Source organism: Leuresthes tenuis, unplaced genomic scaffold, assembly GCF_036924035.1.
Source record: "Leuresthes tenuis unplaced genomic scaffold, fLeuTen1.0.hap1 SCAF_5, whole genome shotgun sequence".
In the NCBI taxonomy this organism is placed as follows: Eukaryota; Metazoa; Chordata; class Actinopteri; order Atheriniformes; family Atherinopsidae; genus Leuresthes; species Leuresthes tenuis.
This window is the reverse complement of record NW_027325359.1, coordinates 36,668,379-36,681,651: the sequence shown is the minus strand read 5'-3', so window position 1 is coordinate 36,681,651 and position 13,273 is coordinate 36,668,379. Positions and strand designations below refer to the sequence as shown.

General features: G+C 45.7%; 1 protein-coding gene across 1 annotated transcript in view; it reads left to right on the top strand.

Moving 5' to 3' along the window:
- Positions 1–9,161, top strand: part of LOC140307774 (diacylglycerol kinase zeta-like) — a 43,995-nt gene extending 34,834 nt beyond the window's left edge. Inside the window, 7 exon segments of the mRNA XM_072386775.1 lie at positions 1,667–1,701; positions 1,902–1,954; positions 3,363–3,483; positions 5,659–5,695; positions 5,795–5,864; positions 5,866–5,895; positions 8,948–9,161. Of these exon segments, the coding sequence (XP_072242876.1) occupies positions 1,667–1,701; positions 1,902–1,954; positions 3,363–3,483; positions 5,659–5,695; positions 5,795–5,864; positions 5,866–5,895; positions 8,948–9,064 (463 nt within the window). The 3' untranslated portion in view covers positions 9,065–9,161.
- The last annotated feature ends 4,112 nt before the right edge of the window (positions 9,162–13,273 follow it).

Here is a 13,273-nt window from a genome sequence, read left to right as displayed (position 1 = left end):
TTTCTGAAACCTTTAAAGTGTCCTGATCAACAGTTCTGCAGCTTTCTGTAACCTTTAAAGTGTCCTGATCAATAGTTCTGCAGCTTTCTGAAACCTTTAAAGTGTCCTGATCAACAGTTCTGCAGCTTTCTGAAGCTCTTTCAGAGTTTCTTTGGAGATTTTCTGCTTTTTCCCTCATCTTCAGTCCTTGTTCCTGAGAATTTTCAGTGTTTTTTCTTTCTTCAGCCACTGAACTCTGAGCTATGAAGCATTCAGGCAGAAAAAAGGCTCCTAACTCAAGGGATGAACCAGTGTTGTGTCGACACAGAACAGACAACTTAGCAAAGAAGCCATTTTAAACTGGATCTTTAGGCACTTTGTCACAAAGACACATCATTTGTTCCCATTTCTTTAGCTGCATCTATGAAAAACAGCAAAGAAAACACAGTTTGACAGACAGAAAATAGGATTTCTGCAGCAACAAGGTGATTCCCAAAGAGCTATTAGCTGAAAACTTGGCATATCTCAGCATGGTGTGCAGTGTGTCCTTAAAACATTTGAGGAAACTGGACAAGTGGAGGACAAAAGAAGAAGTGTCAGGCCTAAAAAACTATCTCCAGCAGATGAACAGGATCTGAAAGTGATGTCCTTAAGAAAGAGGAAAAAATCCAGCTGTGACCTGACAGGACCTGAGAGATGCATCTGGACCTTCAGCTGATCCATCTACTGTTGGCCCAAGCCTCATCAGAAATGGTCTCCATGGAAGGGTGGCTGTCAAGAAGCCGTTCTTAAGGAAGGGAAACAGGGAGAAAAGGCTGAGCTGTGCCAAATGACACAAGAAGTGGACTGAAAATCAGTGGCAACAGGTCTTATGGAGGGATGAATCCTCCCCAGAGCCCGGACCTCAACATTATTGAAGCAGTGTGGGATCATCTGACAGAGAACGGAACAAAAGGCAGCCCACATCCAAAGAAGAGCTTTGGGATGTCCTTCAAGAAGCCTGGAGAACTATTCCTGAAGACTCCTTAAAGAAATGACAGAAAGCTTGTCTCAGAGGGTTCAGGCTGTGTTGGAGAATAAAGGAGCTCAGACCAGAGATTCACTTTAAAGCTGCTGAGAACTGATAAAAAACTCTGTTTCTGCCTCAGATTCTGGGTTTATGTTCATGTTTGATCATGTTTCAGTGAATCTCTGCAGCTGGTTCCTGTTTTTATGGAAATATGTAAAGAATTAGGACTTTTTTTCTCTGTTTTATATAATTTATTTCATGTTACATTCTCATAAAAACCTTTTGCATTTATTTAAAGTATTTATTCAGAATTGGCTTGAATGGCATTTCATTTTATTTCCAGTGAAGATGAGAACTCTTCCCTCAGGTTTGAGGATATGGCGCCACCCTGTGGCAGCCGGGCGGTACAGCATGTTTTGACCAGATATTCACTTTAAAGCTGCTGAGAACTGATAAAAAAACTCTGTTTCTGCCTCAGATTCTGGGTTTATGTTCAGGTTTTATCATGTTTCAGTGAATCTCTGCAGCTGCTTCCTGTTTTTATTTAAAATATATAAAGAAATTAGGTCTGATCAGGACTTATGGAAAGAAGAATTGTTGGAAGCCTTGATGAAAACAGCCCAATATTGTCCTGAGCTCTGTTCTTACTCTTTCTCTTGTTTCCTCCCTCCCTAACAGAGCTTCCACTGCTACCTCACAGGACCCTGAAAGAGGTAAACACTTCTCCTGTGTCTGAACCGTTGGGTCATTATAGCGTTTGTCCAGCAGAGGGTGCTGAAAGCTGACTTTTAACATGATAAAACAGCGTTTTCCCTCCCGGCTCCAGCACAGAATCGCTTTTCCAAACTGTACAGCTGTTGTTTGAAATGAATTACAGGGATGTTCATCATTCCCTTTGTTTGCTCCTCCTCAGATGCAGAAGATGCAGAGCTCCTCAGCTGCATTAAGAATGAGAACCTCAGCAGGGTGAGTCTTCATCACACCTTTTTCAGACATGAAAACCTGCTTCTTTACGCAAAGAAAGCAAATAAAGTGTCAGGTGTGGAGGGGCCAGGGCCCCCATGTCATAGCTCCTTTAGTTCCGACCCTGCACCTTTATTTAGTCCCACCCACTCTATAAGAGTTTATTATTTAACTGTTCTTATCGTCTTCTTTAGTTTCTGTATCATAAACCAACAAGAATAAGTCATTTGTTCCACTATTAAGTACGTTTCGTGTGCCACCTAAATGTGTTTCAGGCTTTTCCCGTAGTTGCATGTGGCTGTGCTTCTTTTTGCTTTCAATCAGTGTTAATAGCTCCTCAGTCTTAGCTCCGTCAGTTTTAGCTCCGTCAGTTTTAGCTCCGTTAGTTTTAGCTCTTCAGTTTTAGCTCTTCAGTTTTAGCTCAGTCAGTTTTAGCTCTTCAGTATTAGCTCCTCAGTTTTAACTCTTCAGTTTGAGCTCCGTCAGTTTTAGCTCCTCAGTTTTAACTCTTCAGTTTGAGCTCCGTCAGTTTTAACTCTGTCAGTTTTAGCTCCGTCAGTTTAACTCCTCAGTTTTAACTTCGTCAGTTTGAACTTCTCAGTTTTAGCTCCTCAGTTTTAACTCTTCAGTTTGAGCTCCGTTAGTTTTAGCTCTTCAGTTTTAGCTCCATCAGTTTTAGCTCCATCAGTTTTAGCTCTTCAGTTTTAGCTCTTCAGTTTTAGCTCCGTCAGTTTTAGCTCTTCAGTTTTAGCTCCATCCGTTTTAGCTCCATCAGTTTTAGCTCTTCAGTTTTAGCTCTTCAGTTTTAGCTCTTCAGTATTAACTCCGTCAGTTTAAGCTCCCTCAGTTTTAGCTCCTCTGTTTTAGCCTCTCTGTTTTAACTCCGTCAGTTTTAACTCCGTCAGTTTTAACTCCGTCAGTTTTAGCTCCATCAGTTTTAGCTCTTCAGTTTTAGCTCTTCAGTTTTAACTCATCAGTTTTAGCTCCATCAGTTTTAGCTCTTCAGTTTTTACTCATCAGTTTTAGATCCATCAGTTTTAGCTCTTCAGTATTAACTCCGTCAGTTTTAGCTCCTCTGTTTTAGCCTCTCAGTTTTAACTCCGTCATTTTTAACTCTTCAGTTTTAGCTCTTCAGTTTTAGCTCTTCAGTTTTGGTTCTGTCAGTTTTAGCTTCGTCAGTTTTAGCTCCATCAGTTAGGCGCTCACCTCTCAAACCCTTTATTAGTGGTTTATTTCCAGTTTCCTGAGACCTCAGACTGGTGGAGTTGAGCTGATGCCTCACCATAAATGATCCTGATTATACGCACCTTAACTTTAACTAAGGATGTGAGCATTTTCTCCACCTCTGACTGACAGACCAGTGGATCTCTGAAAACTCAGGTTGTCTGTGTTGTCCTGCGTTGTTTTGCAGCTGATGGAGCTCCACCAGCAGGGCGTGGACATCCTGCTGCAGGATGAAGACGGCTGCACTCTGCTGCATCGCGCCGTCGAGGCTGGCAGCAAAGACATCGTTAAGTACCTCATTGAAAACGGTGAGTCCAAAGAGTCCAAATCTCTGTATGAACCTGAACACCTTAAAGGAGACATTCTGCCATTTTCAGCTTATTTTCAGCCACATCTGGACAATCTGTTCCCAGCAGCTGGTTTTAGGAAGCGCTGTGATCCTCTCCTCCATCATCAGGAGTCAATGAACCCTGAAGCTCTTTATCACTATATGGACAATCTGTTCCCAGTCTTAACTCCGTCAGTTTAACTCGTCATTTTAGCTCCGTCAGTTTTAGCTCTGTCAGTTTAACTGCTCCGTTTTAGCTCCATCAGTTTAACTCATCAGTCTTAGCTCCGTCAGTTTTAGCTCCGTCAGTTTAACTCCTCAGTTTTAGCTCCGTCAGTTTTAGCTCCGACAGTTTAACTCCTCAATTTTAGCTCCGTTAGTTTAACTCATCAGTTTTAACTCGTCATTTTAGCTCCGTCAGTTTTAGCTCCGTCAGTTTAACTCGTCATTTTAGCTCCGTCAGTTTTAGCTCCGTCAGTTTTAGCTCCGACAGTTTAACTCCTCAATTTTAGCTCCGTTAGTTTAACTCATCAGTTTTAACTCGTCATTTTAGCTCCGTCAGTTTTAGCTCCGTCAGTTTAACTCGTCATTTTAGCTCCGTCAGTTTTAGCTCCGTCAGTTTTAACTCCGACAGTTTAACTCCTCAGTTTTAGCTCCGTCAGTTTAACTCCTCAGTTTTAGCTCCGTCAGTTTTAACTCCCCTCAGTTTTAACTCCCTCAGTTTAACTCCTGAGTCTTAGCTCCGTCAGTTTAACTCCTTAGTTTTAGCTCCGTCAGTTTTAACTCCCCTCAGTTTTAACTCCCTCAGTTTAACTCCTGAGTCTTAGCTCTGTCAGTTTAACTCCTGAGTCTTAGCTCCGTCAGTTTAACTCCTTAGTTTTAGCTCCGTCAGTTTTAACTCCCTCAGTTTAACTCCTGAGTCTTAGCTCCGTCAGTTTAACTCCTTAGTTTTAGCTCCGTCAGTTTAACTCCTCAGTTTTAGCTCCGTCAGTTTTAACTCCCCTCAGTTTTAACTCCGTCAGTTTAACTCCTGAGTCTTAGCTCCGTCAGTTTAACTCCTCAGTTTTAGCTCCGTCAGTTTTAGCTCCGTCAGTTTTAACTCCGTCAGTTTAACTCCTCAGTTTTAGCTCCGTCAGTTTAACTCCTCAGTTTTAGCTCCGTCAGTTTTAACTCCCCTCAGTTTTAACTCCCTCAGTTTAACTCCTGAGTCTTAGCTCCGTCAGTTTAACTCCTCAGTTTTAGCTCCGTCAGTTTAACTCCTCAGTTTTAGCTCCGTCAGTTTTAACTCCCCTCAGTTTTAACTCCTGAGTCTTAGCTCCGTCAGTTTAACTCCTCAGTTTTAGCTCCGTCAGTTTAACTCCTCAGTCTTAGCTCCGTCAGTTTAACTCCTCAGTTTTAACTCCCTCAGTTTAACTCCTGAGTCTTAGCTCCGTCAGTTTAACTCCTCAGTTTTAGCTCCGTCAGTTTAACTCCTCAGTTTAACTCCTCAGTCTTAGCTCCGTCAGTTTTAACTCCCCTCAGTTTAACTCATCAGTTTTAACTCCTCAGTCTTAGCTCCGTCAGTTTAACTCATCAGTTTTAACTCCAGTGTTAGCTGAGAGGTGAGCGCCTAACTGACGAAGCTAAAACCGGACAATCTGTTCCCAGCAGCTGGTTTTAGGAAGCGCTGTGATCCTCTCCTCCCTCATCAGGAGTCAATGAACCCTGAAGCTCTTTATCACTATATGACAAAGAGAGCTCAGACTACCACACACCAAAGTTTTATTCTCAGATCCTTCCACCTCCCTCCTCTGGACCACAGGCAGCTGGTTCTGCTCCAGTCTCATCTCGAGTCACAGAAACTCTGGACTTCAGGGTTTAGTTTTGATGCTGCATGTGATGTGATTCAGTCATAAATCTGTAAAACCTTCTCAACTCGTGTGTTTAAGTGAATTTTATGAGGTAAAAAAGTAAGGTGTTCAGATGTCTGAGGTTCAGTGAATGCAGCATGACGTGAGGTTGAACTCTGAGCTGATTCTGTTGAAAAGTCTCTTCGTTGCTCCGGTTTCTCTGAGAATAAGAGGTCAACCAGCAGGAGTGGACTTGGCCAAAGAACTGAGCCCAAAACAAAGGGATCTGAGCTTTTAACACGGTTTGTTTGTCTCGTTACTCGCAGTGCCCACATCTCACCTGGACGTCGCAGAGAAACAGACGTGAGTCCACTTTCTCCTGTTTTTAATCGCAGTTAAAGTTTGTTTTAGTTAAAAAAAACACGTCACAGACCATTCTTCTTCGCTGGTTTCTGATTCCAGAGGTGACACGGCGCTCCATAAAGCCGCCACCTGCTGCCAGAGGAGCATCTGTCACTTCCTGGTGGAGGCGGGGGGCGTCGCTGATGAAGACGGACCTGCAGGTAAAACTCACCTGCAGTCAGCAGATGTTTCTGAACAGCTGGGTTCAGTCAGCTGAGGAGGAGCTGTGATTAAATCAGGATCATTTCAGTCTTTATCACAGCTTTAACGACTTTAACTCAGTTTAATCGGGTTTGTTTGTAAGAAATGACCTTCGGTTGAAAGGCTGCCTCCTGAAAGATTTAAAGGAACATTACGCAAACTATTACAATATACATAAAGAAAAGGAAAATCTGGTTTTTAAAGGTTATTCCAAGGGAGGGAGGGAGAGATGGATGAAGGAAGGAAGGAGGGAGGGAATATATGGAGGGAGGGATGATAGGAGGGAGGGAAGGATGGAGGGAAGGAAGGAGGGAGGGAGGAAGGAAGGAGGGAGGGAGGGATGGAGGGAAGGAAGGAAGGAGGGAGGGAATGGATGGAAGGAGGGAGGGAAGGAGGGAGGGAGGGAATATATGGATGGAGGGATGATAGGAGGGAGGGAAGGATGGAAGGAAGGAGGGAGGGAGGGAAGGAAGGAAGGAGGGAGGGAATGGATGGAAGGAGGGAGGGAAGGAGGGAGGGAGGGAATATATGGATGGAAGGAGGGAGGGAAGGATGGAAGGAAGGAGGGAGGGAGGGAAGGAAGGAGGGAGGGAGGGAGGGAAGGAGGGAGGGAAGGAGGGAGGGAAGGAAGGAGGGAGGGAGGGATGGAGGGAAGGAAGGAAGGAAGGAGGGAAGGAGGGAGGGAGGGAAGGAAGGAGGGAGGGAGGGATGGAGGGAAGGAAGGAAGGAAGGAGGGAGGGAATGGATGGAAGGAGGGAGGGAAGGAAGGAAGGAGGGAGGGAGGGATGGAGGGAAGGAAGGAAGGAAGGAGGGAAGGAGGGAGGGAGGGAATATATGGATGGAAGGAGGGAGGGAAGGAAGGAAGGAAGGAAGGAGGGAGGGAGGGATGGAGGGAAGGAAGGAAGGAAGGAGGGAAGGAGGGAGGGAGGGAATATATGGATGGAGGGATGATAGGAGGGAGGGAGGGAATGGATGGAAGGAGGGAGGGAAGGAAGGAAGGAGGGAGGGAGGGAAGGAAGGAGGGAGGGAGGGATGGAGGGAAGGAAGGAAGGAAGGAGGGAGGGAATGGATGGAAGGAGGGAGGGAAGGAAGGAAGGAGGGAGGGAATATATGGATGGAGGGATGATAGGAGGGAGGGAGGGAATGGATGGAAGGAGGGAGGGAAGGAGGGAGGGAGGGAATATATGGATGGAAGGAGGGAGGGAAGGAAGGAAGGAGGGAGGGAGGGAAGGATGGAGGGAAGGAAGGAAGGAAGGAGGGAGGGAATGGATGGAAGGAGGGAGGGAAGGAGGGAGGGAGGGAATATATGGATGGAAGGAGGGAGGGAAGGAAGGAAGGAGGGAGGGATGGAGGGAAGGAAGGAAGGAGGGAGGGAATGGATGATAGATGGATGGAAGGATGGAGGGATGGAGGGAGGGAGGGAGGGAATATATGGAGGGATAGATTATAGAAGGAGGGATGGATGGATGGAGGGAATATATGGAGGGATGGAGGGATAGAAGGAAGGATATATGGATGATAGATAGATGGATAGAATAGATGGATGGAAGTAAGGAAGGAAGGAAGAAGGGATAGATGATAGGATGGAGGGAAGGATGGAAGGAAGGAGGTATAGATGATAGAAGGATGGAGGGAGGGAATTTATGGATGGATAGATGATAGGAGGGATGGATGATGGAAGGATGGATGATGGATGGATGGATGATAGAAGGAGGGATGATAGATGGATGGAGGGATGATAGAAGGATGGATGATAGATGGTGTGAGAAATAAGCAGGAACCCTCTCAGCTGGCCTGAAACCCTGCAGATTCTCGGCTTCTCACCAACTCTGGACTCTAAATAACACATGAACTCTCCTCTTTGTGGGGAGCAGAAGAAGAAGAACTGAGATTATGGGCTGCTTCCTGTCACCACTGGCTTCACCATGACGACGCTGCGCTGCGGCCTTTGTGTGTGTCGGAGCGAAGCCGGGGGATCCTGCGGCGCTTCGTTTCTCACTGACACACAACATTAATCACTTTATACAAGTGGGTCAGATGCTGCTGGAGATCCATTTAAAGTGCGGCGGCACGGACCGGGCTGGTGGCGGGCCGTCACGGCGCCTGAGAACGGGCTGCAGGAAGCGGCTGCTCATAAAATCTGAGGAGTAGTCGGCTGGTTTTCTGTTTGGACTCATAAAATAACACAACTCTGTCCAGGAGGCGTCCAGAAAACTGTTCCACAGTCAGTCCGATGAGCCGGGCTGCAAAGAGATGCTAAACATCAAAGAACAACAAACAAAGCAGGCTGCAGCGAAGAAATGCTGCTATTTAAAAGAGAAAAATGCAGATTATGAACCAGCTTTCAGCCTCAGATACTGCTGGGTGATGAAAAAAAAACATATTTCTCTCCAAACATCCCTCCTAGCTTCTCTCCTCCTGATGCTAAGAACAGCACAGCAGCTGTTAGCTTCCTAGCTAACATGCAGCTGTGCTAACATCTGTTAGCTTCTCTCCTGCTGATGCTGATAAGAGCACAGCAGCTGTTAGCTTCCTAGCTAACATGTAGCTGTGCTAACATCTGTTAGCTTCTCTCTTCCTGATGCTAAGAACAGCACAGCAGCTGTTAGCTTCCTAGCTAACATCCAGCTGTACTAACATCTGTTAGCTTCTCTCCTCCCGATGCTAAGAACAGCACAGCAGCTGTTAGCTTCTCTCCTCCCGATGCTAAGAACAGCACAGCAGCTGTTAGCTTCCTTGCTAACATCTGTTAGCTTCTCTCCCGCTGAACTGTGTTTTAATGCAGCTGAAATCCTAACAAAGCCTCTTATTTCCTGTTTTACGGTCTGTTCTCAGACAGTTTCTGAGTATTTTTTCACCAAAGTTAGCGGCTGATGTGAGTGTTTTTCTCAGCAGACTAGAGCCTAAGGCTCCTTCGCTGCAGGATGTTTGCTGTCAGGTATCTGCCGGTAGGTCGGCGTGTTCCCGCCCGTCCGGTTGAGCGAGCCTGACCACATTCTGTTTGTCTTTCAGGGCGACACGCCCAAGCAGCGCGCCGAGAAGGCCAACGACCAGGAGCTGGCCGACTACCTGGAGAGCCGCCAGCATTACCAGATGATCCAGAGAGAGGACCAGGAGACGGCGGTCTGAGCGGCGCCCTGTCCGTCCTGAGTCGTGTTCATGTGCTCCTGCCCCCCCCAACATGTCCGTTTATCTGCCTGTTCTTAGCCCATCAGGTAGTGTGAGTGTAGGTGGTGCAGGAGGCGGATAAAATGGATCAATGTTTGTCCCCGTGTTGTTCTTTCCGTCTGCTTTAACTGATCAGAGACGAGGCTCCGCCCCCCGGGTCCCGCTGGGTCTCCTGAAGACGAACCCTGTTCTGCAGCCTGACTGAAGGACAGAAAAGTCTCTGGACACTAAAACAAAATCAAACTAGTTTTTATTCTCGGGCCACAGAGAGGCGAACAGCGGCCGCAGCTTCCATATCGGATAGAGCCACAGCAAAAAGTGTGTCTTCTGTAAAGCTTCTAGTGACCTTTTGGATGTATTTGTTTACTCCAGAGAAATAAGTGTTTGAATATTTAAGGTAAGTTTAGGTATTTATGAGATTTCAGCCCTTTGCTTCTGATCAAAGCGAGTTTTAGACGCTCCTCCGGTCTGTTACAGCGGCTGCAGCAGGAAGCTTTCGTTGTGACGTGCGTTGACTGTAAATAGCTCTGTAGACGCATCAGTGTTGAAACTTTAAACACGAGCTGAAGCCACATTCTGCCAAAGCAGTCAAGCCTGTATGATTAACGACCTTCTATAGCAGTCAGGATGAGATTATTATCACTGTATGATATTCATGTAACAGCTGTTTGGTTTCATCATTTCTGTTTGACCTGCAATAAAGCATGTCAGCCACAGCTCTGAGAGAAAAACCTGCTTTCTGTGGTCCTTTCTGAGGCAAAAACAGCAAAGATTTCCTCTTCTTTTCGATGGGATGGGATCTGAAATGGATCGTTTTTGTTTTCAGTGATAAAAAAAACATTTAACCATAAAGAATAAAGACTTCAGTGGGTTTTAATCAAAAGTCTTAAGCTCTAAATGTGACATTTTGTTGTTTTCAGTAAAGCGTTTCTACACATGGTTATGAAATATTCAGCTGTGCTAACATGTGTTAGCTTCTCTCCTCCTGATGCTAAGAACAGAACAGTTAACTTCCTAGCTAACATCCAGCTGTGCTAACATGTGTTAGCTTCTCTCCTCCTGATGCTAAGAACAGAACAGCAGCTGTTAGCTTCCTACCTAACATCCAGCTGTGCTAACATCTGTTAGCTTCTCTCCTCCTGATGCTAAGAACAGAACAGCAGCTGTTAGCTTCCTAGCTAACATCCAGCTGTGCTAACATCTGTTAGCTTCTCTCCTCCTGATGCTAAGAACAGAACAGCAGCTGTTAGCTTCCTAGCTAACATCTGTTAGCTTCTCTCTTCCTGATGCTAAGAACAGAACAGCAGCTGTTAGCTTCCTAGCTAACATCTGTTAGCTTATCTCCTCCTGATGCTAAGAACAGCACAGCAGCTGTTAGCTTCCTAGCTAGATCTGAAATGGATCATTTTTGTTTTCAGTGCTCAAACAAAACATTTAACCATAAAGAATAAAGACTTCAGTGGGTTTTAATCAAAAGTCTTGAGCTCTAAATGTGACATTTCTACACATGAAGGTTATGAAATATTCAGCTGAACAACAACACATCACACTTATTATTTATGAAACAAAAACTGAGACAAAACACAGAAACTAAGTGAACCCTCACTGCAGGAACTAATCATCACATCTTTTCTTTACCAGGTCTTAAGATCAGGTAATAAGACCAATAAGACATTAAACTGTGTCATTATTTATTGAACAAAGGCTTATGCAAAAGCATTGTGTGTGAAACTAAGTGAACCCTCACTGCTTCCTCAGGAACTAAGAGGGTAAGAAGCAGCCAGATCAATGCTCTGATTAACTGATCATCAGTCAGTGTGAGCAGCTCTATAAAAGCAGAAGTTCTGTCAGTTTAACACGATGCCAAGGAGGAAAGACACCAGCAATGATCTCAGAGAAGCAGCTGCTGCTCCCATCAGTCTGGGAAGGGTTATAAGGCCATTTCCAGACTATCTGGAGTCCATCATTCTACAGAGAGAAAGATTATTCACAAGTGGAAAACATTCAGGACAGCTGTCAATCTTCCCAGGAGTGGACGTCCCAGCAAGTTCACCCCAAGGTGAAGAAGCCCAGAGCTACATCTCAGACTCTACAGGCCTCAGTTAGCATGTTAAAGGTTAAAGGTCACCCCAAGGTGAAGAAGCCCAGAGCTACATCTCAGACTCTACAGGCCTCAGTTAGCATGTTAAAGGTTAAAGGTCACCCCAAGGTGAAAAAGCCCAGAGCTACATCTCAGACTCCACAGGCCTCAGTTAGCATGCTAAAGGTTAAAGGTCACCCCAAGGTGAAAAAGCCCAGAGCTACATCTCAGACTCTACAGGCCTCAGTTAGCATGCTAAAGGTTAAAGGTCACCCCAAGGTGAAAAAGCCCAGAGCTACATCTCAGACTCTACAGGCCTCAGTTAGCATGCTAAAGGTTAAAGGTCACCCCAAGGTGAAAACGCCCAGAGCTACATCTCAGACTCCACAGGCCTCAGTTAGCATGCTAAAGGTTAAAGGTCACCCCAAGGTGAAAAAGCCCAGAGCTACATCTCAGACTCTACAGGCCTCAGTTAGCATGTTAAAGGTTAAAGGTCACCCCAAGGTGAAGAAGCCCAGAGCTACATCTCAGACTCTACAGGCCTCAGTTAGCATGTTAAAGGTTAAAGGTCACCCCAAGGTGAAAAAGCCCAGAGCTACATCTCAGACTCTACAGGCCTCAGTTAGCATGTTAAAGGTTAAAGGTCACCCCAAGGTGAAGAAGCCCAGAGCTACATCTCAGACTCTACAGGCCTCAGTTAGCATGCTAAAGGTTAAAGGTCACCCCAAGGTGAAAACGCCCAGAGCTACATCTCAGACTCCACAGGCCTCAGTTAGCATGATAAAGGTTAAAGGTCACCCCAAGGTGAAAAAGCCCAGAGCTACATCTCAGACTCTACAGGCCTCAGTTAGCATGCTAAAGGTTAAAGGTCACCCCAAGGTGAAAAAGCCCAGAGCTACATCTCAGACTCTACAGGCCTCAGTTAGCATGCTAAAGGTTAAAGGTCACCCCAAGGTGAAAAAGCCCAGAGCTACATCTCAGACTCTACAGGCCTCAGTTAGCATGCTAAAGGTTAAAGGTCACCCCAAGGTGAAAACGCCCAGAGCTACATCTCAGACTCCACAGGCCTCAGTTAGCATGCTAAAGGTTAAAGGTCACCCCAAGGTGAAAAAGCCCAGAGCTACATCTCAGACTCTACAGGCCTCAGTTAGCATGTTAAAGGTTAAAGGTCACCCCAAGGTGAAGAAGCCCAGAGCTACATCTCAGACTCTACAGGCCTCAGTTAGCATGTTAAAGGTTAAAGGTCACCCCAAGGTGAAAAAGCCCAGAGCTACATCTCAGACTCTACAGGCCTCAGTTAGCATGTTAAAGGTTAAAGGTCACCCCAAGGTGAAGAAGCCCAGAGCTACATCTCAGACTCTACAGGCCTCAGTTAGCATGCTAAAGGTTAAAGGTCACCCCAAGGTGAAAACGCCCAGAGCTACATCTCAGACTCCACAGGCCTCAGTTAGCATGATAAAGGTTAAAGGTCACCCCAAGGTGAAAAAGCCCAGAGCTACATCTCAGACTCTACAGGCCTCAGTTAGCATGCTAAAGGTTAAAGGTCACCCCAAGGTGAAAAAGCCCAGAGCTACATCTCAGACTCTACAGGCCTCAGTTAGCATGCTAAAGGTTAAAGGTCATGAGTTTTACACTCACTGCTGCAAGCTGCTGGATCAGGGGTTCACTTAGTTTTTCATCCAAACAGATGCTGTTTTCAGGCCTTTTAAATGTTTTAAAGTGACTCAAACTGTCAGAAACTGGTTCATTTTCAACGCTTCACTGCAGTTTTCGGCAGTTTTTTCTCCCTTTCAGTGGAAACGTTTCCGTGGTGCAGCCGCAGCAGCCGTTCCTCTGGAGTTAATCCTGTTTTCTCCTGTTTTATCTGAACAGAACCGCCGAGTTTCCGGGTCTGATTTGCACAAACTGCTCACTTTTTCCTCCTCAGCTGCAGCTTCTTTCCAGGAAACTGTTCAGGATCTGTGTGAAAACGCTGCTGCTGAGGAGGAGGAGCCGATCCAGGTCAGATCCTTTCATGTCACACACTTAAAAACTCAAGTTCAGAGCAACGAAAAGACCTTAATGGACCTTCCCCAGAACCGACTCTGGGC